At 37.1% G+C, this 18,615-nt stretch overlaps 1 protein-coding gene and 1 non-coding gene across 4 annotated transcripts; one reads left to right on the top strand and one right to left on the bottom strand.

Annotated features, from left to right (window-relative positions):
- Positions 1–2,262: 2,262 nt before the first annotated feature.
- Positions 2,263–17,409, bottom strand: LOC131948465 (putative amine oxidase [copper-containing]). Of its 3 annotated transcripts, none has more exons than XM_059310073.1 (17): positions 17,257–17,409; positions 14,551–14,768; positions 12,067–12,205; positions 11,229–11,385; positions 10,588–10,651; positions 10,184–10,305; positions 8,106–8,285; positions 7,815–7,965; positions 6,752–6,901; positions 6,481–6,582; positions 6,176–6,333; positions 5,371–5,459; positions 4,500–4,681; positions 4,082–4,236; positions 3,386–3,593; positions 2,803–3,008; positions 2,263–2,641 (listed from the first exon to the last, which is right to left on the bottom strand). In XM_059310073.1, the coding sequence occupies exons 2-17, from the start codon at positions 14,764–14,766 to the stop codon at positions 2,536–2,538; spliced, it is 2,385 nt and encodes a 794-aa protein (XP_059166056.1). In that variant the 5' UTR covers positions 14,767–14,768; positions 17,257–17,409; the 3' UTR covers positions 2,263–2,535. The 3 variants fall into 3 exon arrangements, with proteins under 3 accessions (XP_059166056.1, XP_059166058.1, XP_059166057.1); XM_059310075.1 differs by having other exon boundaries at positions 17,325–17,406; XM_059310074.1 differs by lacking the exon at positions 17,257–17,409 and adding an exon at positions 14,872–14,991.
- Positions 17,410–18,237: 828 nt separating this feature from the next.
- Trnaa-agc (transfer RNA alanine (anticodon AGC)) lies at positions 18,238–18,310 on the top strand. Its single transcript has one exon. It is a non-coding gene; the product is annotated as a tRNA-Ala (tRNA).
- Positions 18,311–18,615: the final 305 nt, after the last annotated feature.

The following is an 18,615-nucleotide window of genomic DNA, read 5'->3' as shown; positions in this document are numbered from 1 at the left end:
TCTGTAGCATTTGCTAATGCGGAGAACTTGAAAACATATTTTGCTTTTAAGGTTGCATTTTTATTTATTTTCACCAAAACAATTTTTAACATGAAGTTTCACTTAAATGAGACTAGCTTTCTGCAGCATCACATTTTAAACTTCTGGCATTTTTTTAACTTTTACTTTTTACATTATGACCTAGTACCACCATATTTATTTTTTCCAATGTGAAAATAAGACAAAATAAAATTGTTTATGACTTTTTTTTTCGAATGTTGTTTAATAACCAAAAGTAAGAAAAAATATAAAATACGTCCAAACTTTAGTAGAGTCTCACAAAAACCACACAATCAAGTTTTTAAAACCACATCGGATGTGTGAATACCACTCACGATTTTATAAAATACTTTAAGGACATATTAACCCTTAAGTGCATGATTTATGTTGCGTACATGCGCCATATTTTATACCCGATGTTCAGTAGCGTACGCAGGGGGGAGCAGGGGGAGCGGCCGCTCTCCCTCTGGCCATTTTCAGCAAAGTGGCGCCTTTTTGAAAACTTTTTAAACTCAAAGTTTTAAACATTGATATTTGTTAAAAAATTATCTTTGGTCGGAACATTTAAAACGTAAATCTCCGTGAATATTGTTCTTGCAATTACCAGTAAAAGGTGTGTGAGCAATACAGTGATCTAACCCATACCTTCTCATTATGTCAAAAAATTATCTTTAAAGAACACAAAAAGTCAATAGCTTATTAAAAAGTGCATGATCTGAATTGTAAGACCGATATTGTAGTTATATATAGGCCATTATTCCGAATCTTTTACTGCTTTATTTAAAAGCTGGGTTTAATACCAACTCTGATTTAAAAAACTTTCATTATGCTGTAAAAGTTTAGCATTTATGATGACAATATATTTAATTCTGATTGTAGATAAAATATTTTTGTAAAAACGAATAGTGTTAAACTACTTTATTAGATTCTTAAGCAGTTATTGATTTGTTTTGATATTTATAATAAAATATGTAGACATATACATATTTATATTAAGATATTGACTATTTCCCATTTTCGCTAGTCTTAATAGATGTCCCAGGAATTATTATGCATTTTTTTACAAGGATTACGAAACAGATTATGCCGTTTATTGTTTTTGGTTCTAGTGTGATTATATATATATATATATATATATATATATATATATATATATATATATATATATATATATATATATATATATATATTTGTTTAGTATGAAACCATTTTTTTTTGTTTCATCGGCCAACATTGTGTTTATTTTTTATTTCTTCAGAGTGCTAATTTAAATTTATTTTACATCATGTCGAAGAAATATCATACAGCTAATATATATATATATATATATATATATATATATATATATATATATATATATACTTATATAGAAGATATTACAAATTCGTCGCCTTTTTTTTCTATTTCCGCTCCTACACCCTACACCGAAAACCTGGATACGCCTCTGCCAATGGTTGTTTCTGTAAGCACATGTCAAGCCTGCATTGAGGCGTGATGCGGGCTAAATAGTTAAGTCAATATTTTAAATTAATTTTGAGTCTAACAAGATTCATAAGTCTGATATTTATTTAGACATCGATAAACTAAATAGATCTGCCTCTAATCTATGTGTAAATATTTATAACATGAATCGGACTGAGTAGATTTACAACATTCTCAAACTCACATAATGTACAGCTGAAATCAAAACTCCAGGATTAAAAGGGGTATGCTGTATAGTATAAGAGTCTCTATTTCCATAGCAACATTTGACATGATAAATCAACTATATTCCAAGAAACATACGCATAAAAATATGTGTGCATCATATTTTGAAAGATGAAAATTTGAATAATTACTCAGCGAATGCGAACCAATTGCAGGATATTGCATCGTTAACGCAAGTGTTGCATCATTCAAGAACAATACAAATATTTTACATATTTACAGAGAAACGCATTGCTAATAAATCTAAATCTTGATCAAAATATGCAACTCAATCCATGACCGCTTGGGTTAGTTGATTTTTCAACAGCTCAGCAACTTTAATATGTTCTTTAGAAACTTGTATCACGAGCTAGAAATACGACCGGAACAAACAGCAATGTTCAAAATGGCAGTTAGGCTTCTGACGTTAAAAAGTTACCATCTTCATGTATTATTTTAATACATTAAGGACTCGGCTAATTTGACGTGTGGGCGATTATAGAAGCAAAAGCGTAATTTAAAACGAAAACAAAAGCAAATCGTAATTTGTTTTATTCATATATTAAACTGTATTTTGATGACAAACTCTAAGATTTCACCAATCATTTAAATTTAAATTTCATTGCTCACATTTGCAACGAGTTGTTTGTTTGTGTAGCTCCGAGATATTTAATTGAAGTTTATGTGATTTAATATGGGTAATGTTTAGAACATTTGACATATTATTCGTAATAATTAAACAATTCAAATATAAATACGAAATTTCAACAACAAAAGTACATTCGATAAAACGAGAACCAAACTTTGTTTCTAAAATCTGGGACGTCTGGTTTGTAGAACCTGATCTGGGTTATTGATGACGTCTGCTTCCAAAGTGGGTTTTTGTGTGATACATTGATCCACGCTATTTCCATGTCTGCGAGTTTAAAAAATAAATAATGATATATTTTAATTTACACACTGCAAAACTAGTAGTAGTTGTTCAAATAGATATCTACATAGCTTTGTTGTCAAAAATAAGTTAAAACACTACATAATTTGCAAAGCTAATGATTAGAAACTAATGAAGTCATTGACCTGTTGATAGTGACCCCATCAGATGGGTTTTTGGGGTCAGTATGTTTGATATACAGGGCGTCACGTGATCCCATGGACGGGCATTGTGGGAAATAGTTGTAGGGCATCAGGAAGAAGGTCATGTGATTACCAACAGAGGGCGTCACTGGGAGGTCCTCGGTGTGGGGGATGTGGTGCATCCCCATGGAGACCCAGCACACAAGGTCCTGCATGTGGCAAAACATCATACATGTCAGGATTAGTTTTATTTTAAGTTATATGTTGAATATCAAAATTAATATGAAAATATCCGACCAACAGTCAAATAAATAAAGTAATTCGCTACGTTATAACCTTATTCACATAGATACGTTTTTTTTCAACACGAATTTTCAATACACAATATGTTCTGGGAATATTGGCATCCTATACATTTAGACTAACTCAAATAGCTGGACTAAAATGTACACCTATTTACATATCCTACGACTCTCAATGAAAAAATGTACAATAGTCACGTAGCTACACACATACTAACAGACACACCGTCTAAGCTACAAAGATATCAACATATATGTTTAATGTAGATTTAACTAAGATGTACCTTATCAACAATGTCCTCGTCATCATTATAAAACTTTGTAAAGTCGACGACAGGTTGAGAACCATCGAACATTCCGTAGTTGGAGCTGGAGGTGAACTCCTCGTCTTTGTGACGTGTCACGGCCATCTGGTGCCGGGCCCAGGAGATCGTCGGCTCGTTGCCCTCACCCTCGGGGAGGATATTTTTGGACACGCTTTTGATGTCGATTCTGCAGTGCAGAAAAACTTATATTTCCAGAAAACACATTTTTTTCTTTTTTCTTTTTTCTTTTTTTTTCTGTTTTTTTTTTTTTACCTATAACAAGTTATTCAAAAAATATTCCAAAACTGCAGCTTCCACCCAAATAAGAATTTAAAGTTAAGTTATAATCCATACAATGGCGTCATAATTACAATAATTAGGGAATATAATGTTGTGTAACTGAAGACAACAGCGATTTCTTGGTAGGTTGCAAAATCAACCGTAAGGGACAGGACAAAAGGAAAGTTATCGTTGAGGCCGTATGCTACACAAGGAATGACGTATATTAAGTCAAGGTAAAATCATAATGTTTAGATTTGCTTGTGTTCTACTAAGCTTTAAAGTTCTCTGTCGATTAATATCCTTTATTATAGAATATCTCTTCCGGTGTGTACAATTTTAGTTTTTGTATGCCTAGTTAAAATACAAATGTCCCAAAACTAAGTGATATCCTACCGGTAAGCCTTCACCTGTCCGAGATTTGTTTTGTTCGCCTCGTTGTAGACGATCAAATATTTCGGCTTCTCAAAATGGAAGTCGTATAAAGCTTCTTTTTCCGTTTTCTTTAAATTTGAAACTACTTTGGTTTGGTGGATCTTGATACATTGATCCTAAATTGAACATGTTATATTTCTGATTTTCGAGGGAAAATGTGTTTTTATATTCGGGATTAAGAGCAAATTGTTTGAAATAATATCGTATTAGGGAGAAACGAATGAGGTAAAAACAAAATTTAAACCTGCTCTTCATCTTCAAACTTCCGTGGCAACCTACTCTACATCTACAAACTTCTGTGGCAACCTACTCTACATCTACATGACTGACCTCCCTCGCAAACTTCCGTGGCAACCTACTCTATATCTACATGACTGACCTCTCTCGCAAACTTCTGGTCGTTGACGATGTCCAGGGTCTGGTAGCGGTTGGACGAGCCAGCAATGTCAAGGTCGACCTTGAAGTGTGCCATATGGTGGTGCACGTTCCCTAGGATGTTGTCGTGGAGTCTGAAGCCGTAGGGGATCTCCGCGTCTCTGTAGAAGCTGGTCTGTATGTAGCCTGGAGAGTTTAGCATTATACGCGGTTTAGGAATATAGGTCGCTCATTGTAGACTAATATAACGCGGTATAGGAATATAAGTCACACTTTAGGAGTGCTTTCAACATCGTATTGGACAATAGGGCACGTGTTTGAGGCGATATTCAAACGGTATAGGAATATAGAATGTGTCGGCGTGGTCGAATGATTAAGGGTTTGGCGACTAGCCCGAAAGTCGCGAGTTCGGATCTTGGTTAGACTTATGATTGTATGACGTGCCTGAGCCGAACCAGCTCTGACGGGTACCTGACTTACATTGGGGAAAGTAAAAGAGCTTAAGGATAGTGTTGGCTACACTATGCCGATATCAAGAAATAAGAATTCTACTTCATCTACCCAATGCATCACTAGACCCAAAGAGGAATGTTTTATGGATATATAGAATATAGAGACAAATCAAACAAAATAATCAAAACACAGACTATAAAAACGTTGTTTAAGAATAAAGATCTTATCCTAGGGGAAGGGCCAGTGATAATACGGAAAAAGAATAAAAACCATATATTAGAAGCAATAAAAATTAGTTTAACAAAATAAATCAGGTTAAAGAGGCAACAACAAAATTATAGGTATATAAAGTAAAAACAGTTGTGGGGAACACAATTCAGAAATGTTGGCGGTATTTGATGTAAAAATTATTCCTACGTGACCTGTGCTCAATAGTCGAGTCTCAATGATGCCATTCTGATGAAAGATGAAGTCCACAATATAATCGTAGTTGCCTATCGTCATGGCCGATCTGCAAAGACACTGGTGTTATTAAAAAAACACAGAAGATTTTCTGGTTGATAAAGTGTTGTATAAAACAATAAAGGAATGTATCACGTATTAATTTTACTTGCTTGTCAAAACAAAAGAATCATCACTTTACAAATTAAACTGCTATATTTTTTTAATTTGACATTTTTTCCCAATGGGAGTAAAAAACAGATTTCTTTGACTACCTGAGAGTTAAAACAGATTGCTTTGCCTACCTGAGAATTAAAACAGATTTCTTTGCCTACCTGAGAGTTAAAACAGATTTCTTTGCTTACCTGAGAATTAAAACAGATTTCTTTGCCTACCTGAGAGTTAAAACAGATTTCTTTGCCTGCCTGAGAATTAAAACAGATTTCTTTGCCTACCTGAGAGTTAAAACAGATTTCTTTGCCTACCTGAGAATTAAAACAGATTTCTTTGCCTACCTGAGAATTAAAACAGATTTCTTTGCCTACCTGAGAATTAAAACAGATTTCTTTGCCTACCTGAGAGTTAAAACAGATTTCTTTGCTTACCTGAGAGTTAAAACAGAGTGCTTTGCCTACCTGAGAGTTCAAACAGATTTCTTTTCCTACCTGAGAGTTAAAACATAATTATTTGCCTACCTGAGCGTTAAAACAGATTTCTTTGCCTACCTGATAGACAAAACACATTTCTTTTATCTACCTGAGAGTTGAAACATATTTCTTTGCCTACCTGAGAGTTAAAACAGAGTCCAACATTCCCCCGTAAAACGAGCCGAAAGCAAATTGGTAGGACAGATGTCTCCTCAGTGGGTAGCCATTGTTCTGTTCAAACAAACAAAACGTTGAGGCCAGCTCTACGTCCTCTCGGCTACGTTGAGCGAAGAAAGTCTGGAAATACAAAATAAGAATTAGATCTTTATATATGATACAGAATCTCGTAATAAAGGACTTTGAAGTCATACACTAAACATTAAATATAAAGTTGAGTACCCAGATGAAATAATTTGAAGGACATTAAGGAAAAAACTGTCTGACCTGGTTTATTAGGGTCGCGAACTCGGGACAGTCACCTCCAGGAACCAGAGCTTTGGAATGTATGCCAAGCAAGGCCCCACTGTCGACGTAGTTCATGTTCGACTGTGGTGTACAGAAACGGTTAGTTCCTTTTGAATTTCTAGTACTTCCGCAAGTAAATAGGAATTAACTTTTCTAGAAAATGTGTTAAATAAATCACAAAGAGGTTAACATTTCATTTTGAAAGTTTTAATTAAACATCGACCAACACAAAACTTTGCAGAACACTTACTATTCCAGGAGCATCTCCTGAATAAAAGACCGACAACTCTGCCAGTGCTATTTCATATGCAATTCTCTCCCCTTTGAATCTAACATCGTAGATAGCTGGTCCAGTGAATGGAGACATTCGGAAATTGAAGCTCCATCCCAAATAATCAACCTGTCAATATTTTGATAAAACTTGAAATGGGTGTTAAGAAAGATTATATTTTATTCTCTAATAGTTAGGTCGTTTTTGCTCAACAGTTGCCAAATAGTTAGACTTCTTAGTAGTATATTGTAAAAATAAATCGGTTTTTTTTTTCAACTCGCCGACAGTTTTGTTTACACGCGGAGACTGTGTCAGAATATTTGAATTTTAACTAGTGTTTAATTGGAAGGATACACAATAGGTATATAAACACAAATATCTTTAAACTAAATATAACACAGTGTTAATGTTTTAGAGCCTAACTCTATTATAGTTTTTTCCACCTATCCAACTGACCTTTCCATCTTTGAGTGAGTATTCCCAACTAACCAACTGACCTTTCTATCTTTGAATGAGTATCCAAAACCAACCAACTGACCTTTCTATCTTTGAGTATCCCCAACTAACCAACTGACCTTTCTATCTTTGAGTATCCCCAACTATCCAACTGACCTTTCTATCTTTGAGTATCCCCAACTATCCAACTGACCTTTCTATCTCTGAGAGAGTATCACCAACTAACCAACTGACCTTTCTATCTTTGAGTATCCCCAACTATCCAAATGACCTTTCTATCTCTGAGAGAGTATCACCAACTATCCAACTGACCTTTCTATCTCTGAGAGAGTATCACCAACTAACCAACTGACCTTTCCAGCTTTGAGTGAGTATCCAAAACCAACCAACTGACCTTTCTATATTTGAGTATCCCCAACTAACCAACTGACCTTTTGATCTTTGAGTATCTCCAACTAACCAACTGACCTTTCTATCTTTGAGTGAGTATCCCCACCTAACCAACTGACCTTTCTATCTTTGAGTATCCCACCTATCCAACTGACCTTTCTATCTTTGAGTGAGTATCCACAACTAACCAACTGACCTTTCTATCTTTGAGTGAGTATCTCTTGCCGTCTGGCTCCACTTGTAGTGGGGGTCTCTGAGGCTGGTCAGGCACGGGCTGACCTCGTCTGTACAATGTTGAGAACAGGTCCTCATTCTCTACTGGTCTTGTTAACTTCCGCTTTGGGATTCTGTGGCAATATATATATATATATATATATATATATATATATATATATATATATATATATATATATATATATATATATATATATATATATATATATATAGTTATGTACACTTCAATCTGTAATCCTTGAACAAAACCTACGTGTTATTATCGTAGCCTTTGATGAGGTCCTCCACTGTATTGTACATCTGACCAGCGTACCAAACCTTCTCGATGGACCAGTTCGTTGGGTCCGAACTGTCCAAGTTGAACAAAGCAGCAAAGTCCAGTGGGAATATGGACTGGAAGGGCAGTTGGTAAGTAAATACGAACCACATTCGTCTGAAACATCGCGGATTTAAAATGTATGCGTGGAAAAAAAATTTAATTAAAAAAATGCTGATATAATCTTTCACTTAATCATGTCGCCTAAGACGACCTGAAGAGGTAGATAAACTTTGATGCAACCTCTTATGGACGTCCTACTCTCGGTACCTTGCTTTATTCTTTATCAATTGCCATTTAGTACACAACATTATTTGTTAGTGACACGTGCTAGATATATAGACTAGAAGCCTTACTAGTACAACATCTACCTAAGACGTACACCACCTACCTAAGACGTACACCACCTACCTAAGACGTACACCACCTACCTAAGACGTACAACACCTACCTAAGACGTACACCACCTACCTAAGACGTACACCACCTACCTAAGACGTACAACACCTACCTAAGACGTACACCACCTACCTAAGACGTACACCACCTACCTAAGACGTACACCACCTACCTAAGACGTACACCACCTACCTAAGACGTACACCACCTACCTAAGACGTACAACACCTACCTAAGACGTACAACACCTACCTAAGACGTACACCACCTACCTAAGACGTACACCACCTACCTAAGACGTACAACATCTACCTAAGACGTACACCACCTACCTAAGACGTACACCACCTACCTAAGACGTACACCGCCTACCTAAGACGTACACCACCTACCTAAGACGTACACCACCTACCTAAGACGTACAACACCTACCTAAGACGTACACCACCTACCTAAGACGTACAACACCTACCTAAGACGTACACCACCTACCTAAGACGTACGCCACCTACCTAAGACGTACACCACCTACCTAAGACGTACACCACCTACCTAAGACGTACAACACCTACCTAAGACGTACACCACCTACCTAAGACGTACAACACCTACCTAAGACGTACAACACCTACCTAAGACGTACACCACCTACCTAAGACGTACACCACCTACCTAAGACGTACAACACCTACCTAAGACGTACAACACCTACCTAAGACGTACACCACCTACCTAAGACGTACACCACCTACCTAAGACATACAACACCTACCTAAGACGTACAACACCTACCTAAGACGTACACCACCTACCTAAGACGTACAACACCTACCTAAGACGTACAACACCTACCTAAGACGTACAACACCTACCTAAGACGTACAACATCTACCTAAGACGTACACCACCTACCCAAGACGTAAAACACCTACCTAAGACGTACAACACCTACCTAAGACGTACACCACCTACCTAAGACGTACAACACCTACCTAAGACGTACAACACCTACCTAAGACGTACAACACCTACCTAAGACGTACAACACCTACCTAAGACGTACACCACCTACCCAAGACGTAAAACACCTACCTAAGACGTACAACACCTACCTAAGACGTACAACACCTACCTAAGACGTACAACATCTATCTAAGACATACAAAACCTACCTAAGTCGTACACCACCTACCTAAGACGTACAACATCTATCTAAGACATACAAAACCTACCTAAGTCGTACAACACTTACCTAAAACGTACAACAATTACCTACAGTGTTCCTCTCAGACTTTTTTCTCCGGGGGGGGGGGGGGCACTAAATTTTTCGAAATGTTGACACTGGTAGATGTATATATTTTCTGTATCAGTTACATTTAGTTCGTGGGGCGTTATCATTCTTCGGGAGGGCTCCACCAACCGAAGAGATGTATGAAAGAAACTCTGCTTACCAAAAGCGTACAAGATCTGCCTTGGATGTACTAGAATTAATAAATGCTCTACAAGATCTACCAAGCATCTAAAACTACTGAGTCCGATATGAAAGCAACCCTCACTACTGAGTCCGATATGAAAGCAACCCTCACTACTGAGTCCGATATGAAAGCAACCCTCACCTGATGTTCGTGTTTTTCAGGAACCCAGATCCCAGTGGAGATGGCGTGAAGGTAAAACATTCCTCATTTGTGACGCACTGAGTAATTGTAGCGTTGTAGCTCTCACGGAAAATGTAGCCTATCTAAATCAAATAAAAACATGGTCGAATTCTAACTCTCAAGGAAAATTCTCGATTTTTTAATCAGTATTCTTTAAACATTAAGGGCGATTTCGGACAAAATTATTTTCATGATTTATGAATTCAAATGTATTTAAACATACAAAAAAATAATTAATAGAACCATTTAGGTGCAACACTTTAAAATAAAATGAACATGATAAAAAATTAAGTAATTATACTGACATACGGTCTACAACATGAACATTATTCAAATATTTGTGATCAAACAAACATAAGGCCTACCTTATTATCCAGCTCCACTCCTAAGGTATTTAAGATTGTAACAAACTCCAAAGTACTGAAAGGCCTAAACAATAAGATAAATCATTACATTGTTTACAAAAAAAAAGTCGTGTCTCATCTACCTGTACTGAACACGTGACAACGTCGTGTCTCATCTACCTGTAGACGCGTCACAAAGTCGTGTCTCATCTACCTGTAGACACGTCACAAAGTCGTGTCTCATCTACCTGTACTGAATACGTCACAAAGTCATGTCTCATCTATCTGTAGACACGTCACAAAGTCGTGTCTCATCTACCTGTAGACACGTCACAAAGTCGTGTCTCATCTACCTGTAGACACGTCACAAAGTCGTGTCTCATCTACCTGTAGACACGTCACAAAGTCGTGTCTCATCTACCTGTACTGAACACGTCACAAAGTCATGTCTCATCTACCTGTAGACACGTCACAAAGTCGTGTCTCATCTACCTGTACTGAACACGTCACAAAGTCGTGTCTCATCTACCTGTAGACACGTCACAAAGTCGTGTCTCATCTACCTGTACTGAACACGTCACAAAGTCGTGTCTCATCTACCTGTAGACACGTCACAAAGTCGTGTCTCATCTACCTGTACTGAACACGTCACAAAATCTCACCTGAGAGTAAACTCGACAGGATTCCGTCTATAGGTAAAGTTGAGCAAGTCACATCTCTGGATGTCAGGCAGGGGTCCACACAGGTATTCCTCCACCACAGCAGGGGTCTTGTCCCCCCTGAACATCATCACACGGGCGCTTCTTACAGGTTGCTCATCTCATTAAATCAATTAAACACATTGTTAATAAAAGTATGCTCTGTTCAGGTACAACTCTAAAATTATAAAAAGCATTAATTTCCGTGGCTACATTCTATTGTCATGTCATAAAATAGAGCTCAAATAACCACAACTTCAAAGGCAACTGTAGGGACGTATCGTAGCTAGTTATTTTATCTAAAGACATCGCATACGTTTACACATATGTAATGTCAAATACACAAACAAGTAAGTAGGGCCTATAAACTGCAGCTTTTTTCTTCATTTTCAGTCCGTACAAAAACATATTAAAAAAATAAATTCGTATATAGTAGTCCTATATGTTTCAAACCCTTCCATATATAAAAAGCTTTAGTGAGTTTAGAAAACAACTCTAAATTCAATATCTAATTATCAGAGTTAATTGGTGACCTCATTAACAAAATTAACTTAATTAACTCCTTTCTTGCAGTGTGTTTAAAGTACAACAGCTAGCTCTGCGTGTTTGTCTAAGGTCTGATAAAGTTAGGCCAGCGTTCGAGTATTTTATTTTGTGCGTCGCGATCTATAGGAGAGGGTTAGCGGTAGATTTCGGTTTAGTTTTTACATTACACGACAACCAATCATGTTAATTAAAACACGAAACCAACTCCGCCGTAAATAAACCAACTTGTTAACACAACTCATGATGTAGTACTCACATCCATGATCTAAGAAGTACACAACGCGCGACTTGTTTGGTAGAAACAAATCCACCATGTAGATGTAGCTGGAATTGACGGTCGCTTGGCTAGAGTTCACGGCCCTGATGTTAGGGTCATTCTCCAGGAAAGTCCTTAACTGGGAAAAATAATGGAAATTTGTTTTGGAAGATTCAAGTACAAACAAAAGAAAACATTGTATTATAATTCTAAAAAATCTAATAAAAACTACATTCCTAATTATATGTAATAGGTAAACACTCTTCATTGAAGAATATATAATACATTAACGATGAAGGTAAACATTCTTTCACTGTGAAACACACATATTCGGTGTAAAATACCTAGGTCGACATTTATCTAATAAAATAAAATTATAGCAAAAATACCAGATTAAAAAAAAAGCAGTACTTACATTCTTAAGTTCAAGTTTGGTGAGGTCATTGAAGGTCAGTACTTACATTCTTAAGTTCAAGTTTGGTCAGGTCATTGAAGGTCAGTACTTACATTCTTAAGTTCAAGTTTGGTGAGGTCATTGAAGGTCAGTACTTACATTCTTAAGTTCAAGTTTGGTGAGGTCATTGAAGGTCAGTACTTACATTCTTAAGTTCAAGTTTGGTGATGTCATTGAAGGTCAGTACTTACATTCTTAAGTTCAAGTTTGGTGAGGTCATTGAAGGTCAGTACTTACATTCTTAAGTTCAAGTTTGGTCAGGTCATTGAAGGTCAGTACTTACATTCTTAAGTTCAAGTTTGGTTGGGTCATTGAAGGTCAGTACTTACATTCTTAAGTTCCAGTTTGGTGAGGTCATTGAAGGTCAGTACTTACATTCTTAAGTTCAAGTTTGGTGAGGCCATTGAAGGTCAGTACTTACATTCGTAAGATCAAGTTTGGTGAGGTCATTGAAGGTCAGTACTTACATTCTTAAGTTCAAGTTTGGTGACGTCATTGAAGGTCAGTACTTACATTCTTAAGTTCAAGTTTGGTGAGGTCAATGAAGGTCAGTACTTACATTCTTAAGTTTAAGTTTGGTGAGGTCATTGAAGGTCAGTACTTACATTCTTAAGATCAAGTTTGGTGAGGTCATTGAAGGTCAGTATTTACATTCTTAAGTTCAAGTTTGGTGAGGTCATTGAAGGTCAGTACTTACATTCTTAAGTTCAAGTTTGGTCAGGTCATTGAAGGTCAGTACTTACATTCTTAAGTTCAAGTTTGGTGAGGTCATTGAAGGTCAGTACTTACATTCTTAAGTTCAAGTTTGGTGAGGTCATTGAAGGTCAGTACTTACATTCTTAAGTTCAAGTTTGGTGAGGTCATTGAAGGTCAGTACTTACATTCTTAAGTTCAAGTTTGGTGGGGTCATTGAAGGTCAGTACTTACATTCTTAAGTTCAAGTTTGGTAAGGTCATTGAAGGTCAGTACTTACATTCTTAAGTTCAAGTTTGGTGAGGTCATTGAAGGTCAGTACTTGCATTCTTAAGTTCAAGTTTGGTGAGGTCATTGAAGGTCAGTACTTACATTCTTAAGTTCAAGTTTGGTGAGGTCATTGAAGGTCAGTACTTCATTCTTAAGTTCCAGTTTGGTGAGGTCATTGAAGGTCAGTACTTACATTCTTTAGTTCAAGTTTGTTGAGGTCAATGAAGGTCAGTACTTACATTCTTAAGTTCAAGTTTGGTGAGGTCATGGAACGGTCAGTACTTACATTCTTAAGTTCAAGTTTGGTGAGGTCATTGAAGGTCAGTACTTACATTCTTAAGTTCAAGTTTGGTCAGGTCATTGAAGGTCAGTACTTACATTCTTAAGTTCAAGTTTGGTGAGGTCAATGAAGGTCAGTACTTACATTCTTAAGTTCAAGTTTGGTGAGGTCATTGAAGGTCAGTACTTACATTCTTAAGTTCAAGTTTGGTGGGGTCATTGAAGGTCAGTACTTACATTCTTAAGTTCAAGTTTGGTGAGGTCATTGAAGGTCAGTACTTACATTCTTAAGTTCAAGTTTGGTGAGGTCATTGAAGGTCAGTACTTCATTCTTAAGTTCCAGTTTGGTGAGGTCATTGAAGGTCAGTACTTACATTCTTAAGTTCAAGTTTGGTTGGGTCATTGAAGGTCAGTACTTACATTCTTAAGTTCCAGTTTGGTGAGGTCATTGAAGGTCAGTACTTACATTCTTAAGTTCAAGTTTGGTGAGGCCATTGAAGGTCAGTACTTACATGCTTAAGTTCAAGTTTGGTGAGGTCATTGAAGGTCAGTACTTACATTCTTAAGTTCAAGTTTGGTGAGGTCATTGAAGGTCAGTACTTACATTCTTATGTTCAAGTTTGGTGAGGTCATTGAAGGTCAGTACTTACATTCTTAAGTTCAAGTTTGGTGAGGTCAATGAAGGTCAGTACTTACATTCTTAAGTTCAAGTTTGGTCAGGTCATTGAAGGTCAGTACTTACATTCTTAAGTTCAAGTTTGGTGAGGTCATTGAAGGTCAGTACTTACATTCTTAAGTTCAAGTTTGGTGAGGTCATGGAACGGTCCAGGTGAGTCCGGCTCACTCCGGTCTATTTTGTTGCCGTTGGTGTTGGTAGAGCCGCACGGTGTAAGAGTGCTACAGTTCCCACCACTGGATGTAACGTTAGATCCGCCATCTTGTTGGGCGCAGCCAGACAGCCATAGACTGGACACAAGCAGCCAGAGACACACAGCTAGACACATAGCTGTGGGAGCAATCAGTTAATTAGTAGGTCAGGTTTTTATTTCATCTGCTGCATTCAATGGAAAAATTTAACATTTAAGTCTATAAAAGAAACTGCCCTATACTTCTTTAAAACACTACGGCAATTTAGAAATAATCGTGTGTATGTTCGTGTCTTGCTACGACTGGCGCAATGGTTAGATGCTACACTAGAGTAGGTTGAGGCAGTTGCTGTAGCTTTTATATACAGCCGTGTTGACGGTTGACTTTGGTAAACAAGTATAAAAACTGCCGAATCGATGTCGAGCTATGAGATGATCACGGTTCACAGATGGTTCACAGTGGCAATTTGTTGTCCCTTAGAAAGATCCGGTGGAAAAGTAACTCGTTTTTAAAAGCTTGCGTGAACTTTTGTAGTGTCTCGAATATTCGATTTGTCGATGCTTTATAAACAAACAAGATGAGGTATGCAACATAACAAGAAATAAACTCAAGCACAGCAAAATATAGAGCTGCTCTTTCTTAGATCTGACTGTCAATAGTGCAGATAAAATAGAGTACAACTTTTTCTGTAACATTAAATATGAATACATTTTCTTAAACAGCTCTCTTATCTTTCCCTAACCTGAGTCACACATAAATCCGAGTTTGTTACTTTCGGATAAGCAGTTTAGCATTCCACAACCGGGTCACTTCGTTCAATAAATTAACCATCAAAAGACCAAAACACGATACGACATAATTCGTGCTCTCAACACGACCAGCACCAGAGACAGAAAGCTAATCTGTTGACAATAATCTCAAATTCCTGAAAGCTCAGCTCCCAGGTGCTACTGCATCCCGTATCACCTCTCTCCCCCTAAATAACAGCACTGATCGTGGGTTAGTTGTTTTTTTTTCACGTACACTATTGGATGACCTGCAACCTGTAGCCATGGTTACTTATTTAATATCAAACTCGTGCAACTGATAAACTAAACAGAACAAAAAACAACTCACCATGTTCAACTGATGCTTTCAATGGAAAAACTGACTTACGTTTAGTAGTTTATCTAAAAGAAATGTGACCAACACTTCTTTAAAACACTACGGTTCGATTATATTTTATTGCCCTGTTCTGACGGATACAAGTGGCTAGTTAGTACTGAAATAATCTGTACTGCCAACATGCATCACAATAATAAAGCAATAAATTTAAAAGTGTGTGCTCCTTGTTAGCCCATAAAGTGATCACATATGGCTAACGTTTCTTGCTGTAGCCCCGCGCATGGCTTCGGTGTTGGCTTTGTTGAAAAGTGTGGCCATCACTTTTAGATTGTCGCAGATATTCGATCCATCTATGTTGTCCCGGCCAGTACGCGCATTAGCCGGCCAATGTAAGAAATACACTGTCAAGTTAAAGGTTTTCGGACATTGTGCGCATTAGCCGGCCAATGCAGGCTTTGGCCGAACTTCAGGCTTTGACCGTAACATACACACGACACAATGTAGGGTGCAATCGGACATGATACTAACGGCAAGAAGGTACATCTTTAATCAAAACAGTTAACGGTAGGAATTTTAAAAAAAAAACAGTAAAAATATAAAGCAACTCGTTCTTAGTTCAATAGGCCAGAATAAGCAGTGTTTGGTTGTTTCTGTAACCACGAATGTGAGATCAGTTAGGTGCCCCGCCCAGTGGGATCAGTTAGATGCCCATCCATGTTTTCTTTTCTAACATGAGTCGGGAACCAACAAGATATTAGAGCTTGAGACTTTAGTGTTAGCACTTGTGCACTTGGACCAATAACCTGAACCATTACTTGACCGAAACACCATACGACTTCATCCGCACCATAAACACGACCACCAGCGAGAGAAACCAAATCTGCTGACAAGCTTCACTTTTTCATTACTCCGCTAGTTGATGTTGAAATACCACCCCCTCCCCCACCCACCCACACACACACACACAATCAAGAAAAATAGATAGATCATACGTTTATTCAAATTTTGTCTCCATTACTGAACATCATGCCGTTAATAGGTAAGTCTATTCACCGGTTTTTCAAACATATACTGCGTATGCACATCTATATTGAACACATGTCTATAAAAAGAACAACTTAACCCCACATAATCAACCTGCAGAGTCACACGAAAATACAGCGAACATGCCTTCTGTCAAGTTGAACAAAATAACACTCACGCTTTTAAGCAGAAAATAAATGTGAAAATATACACATTAAAGGATATAAATAAAAAACAACACAAAGCACTAATCATGTTTTATGCAGCTATCTTAATTACATTATAAACTTATATTTTTAAAAAATCAAATTTACCTATCATTGTTTAGTCAATATAGATAAACTTGTTCCAATGTTGAAATTAGCAACTAAAACAAAACCGGGGGGGGGTGGAAAAAATGTGCCTGTATTTTCTTTAAAATAAATGCATTCCTAATAAATAGCAATGTAATGATTTGATGTTTTCACGGTAAATATTATATTAATAAAGGTTATACGTACTTCAATTTAAATTAATTGATGATACATTCAAACCTTCACACAATCGTCGAACTACATAAGCCACTAACTTGTATGATTTAATGTCCTTTGAATACTGAACACGTAAAAGCCGACACAGTTAACAACAGCTACTCACACGACAACAAACTCAGCATGAATAATGCAACATCTGCTTGTCAAGTCTCGTTTGATCCATTTTTCCACTAATCAGTGGTTCTAAAATCGGCGTCATGGAAACAAACGATGAACGTTTATACCATCATTTTAAAATCTGTACTAATCTAAATTGCCTATTAATTACCGCGTATAAAAATTAAGGTTTCAATTGTTTAAATTAGGATGCACATTAGAAAAAGTGAATGCAACCCTAGAATATGGGATGTGAGCATGTGGATAGGATATGGTTGAACTAGGGAGCGTCTGCGTGTCGACACTAGAGAGGATGGGGACCTAAGATACTGAGGGTGGGGATAAAAGATGCTGACAGTGGGACAAAAGATGCTGACAGTGGGACAAAAGATGCTGACAGTGGGACAAAAGATGCTGACAGTGGGACAAAAGATGCTGACAGTGGGACAAAAGATACATAGTATGGAGATATAAAATACTGAGGGTGGGGATACTATGTATAAAAGTTGTAAGAAATCCATTTAATATGATTGGAAGCATGTCACTGATAGCCAACTGAACATAAACATATTTATATACATTGTGACTTACACCGCGGGGTCTAATTTACCACGGACAGGAGACATGACTGGCCTCAACCCCCGCTGATGTAAACAGCCAGAGAAAAGGTCAACAAATGATGTGGGAGCCATACACGTCTAAACGTCTGGGTCTACCGCATAGATCATAGAGGTTGTTGATGTTATGATTGTCTCATGACGTTATTCTTTCAATACATCGTTGATGGTGTGCTTTATCGACAGGAGGGGTTGTAGCTCAAGTGGTTTATGTACGCTTGCTTGTGAGCACATCGGGGCTGTAGCTCAAGTGGTAGAGCGCTCGCTTAGCATGTGAGAGGTACGGGGATCGATACCCCGCAGCTCCAGTGATACTACTTTTTTATAATTATAATAGGTTTTATCAACTTTATTTGTGTGTCTTTTGAGTGCAAATCATATTTTCTTTTTTATAAAAATATGTTAGTTACTGATATTTAAAAGCAAGCCGCTCAAAGCTTAATTGTGATCACTACATACGGCTCTTGACTGTTTTAACAAGTCTTTTTTTATTTCATAAATACTGTTTTGTTTTAAAATAAGCATATTTTAATGTGACAGTAGATTTTTTTTTTAAATTAACACAAGCGGCCAAGCACCTTCTCACTATATTGTATACCGTACGTGGTGTTCG

The sequence above is a fragment of the Physella acuta genome, unplaced genomic scaffold (assembly GCF_028476545.2).
Source record: "Physella acuta isolate Inbredline_101_S28 unplaced genomic scaffold, ASM2847654v3 ptg000647l, whole genome shotgun sequence".
NCBI lineage: Eukaryota > Metazoa > Mollusca > Gastropoda > Physidae > Physella > Physella acuta.
Note: the sequence above shows the minus strand (reverse complement) of the source record. Positions and strands in the feature narration are given on the sequence as shown.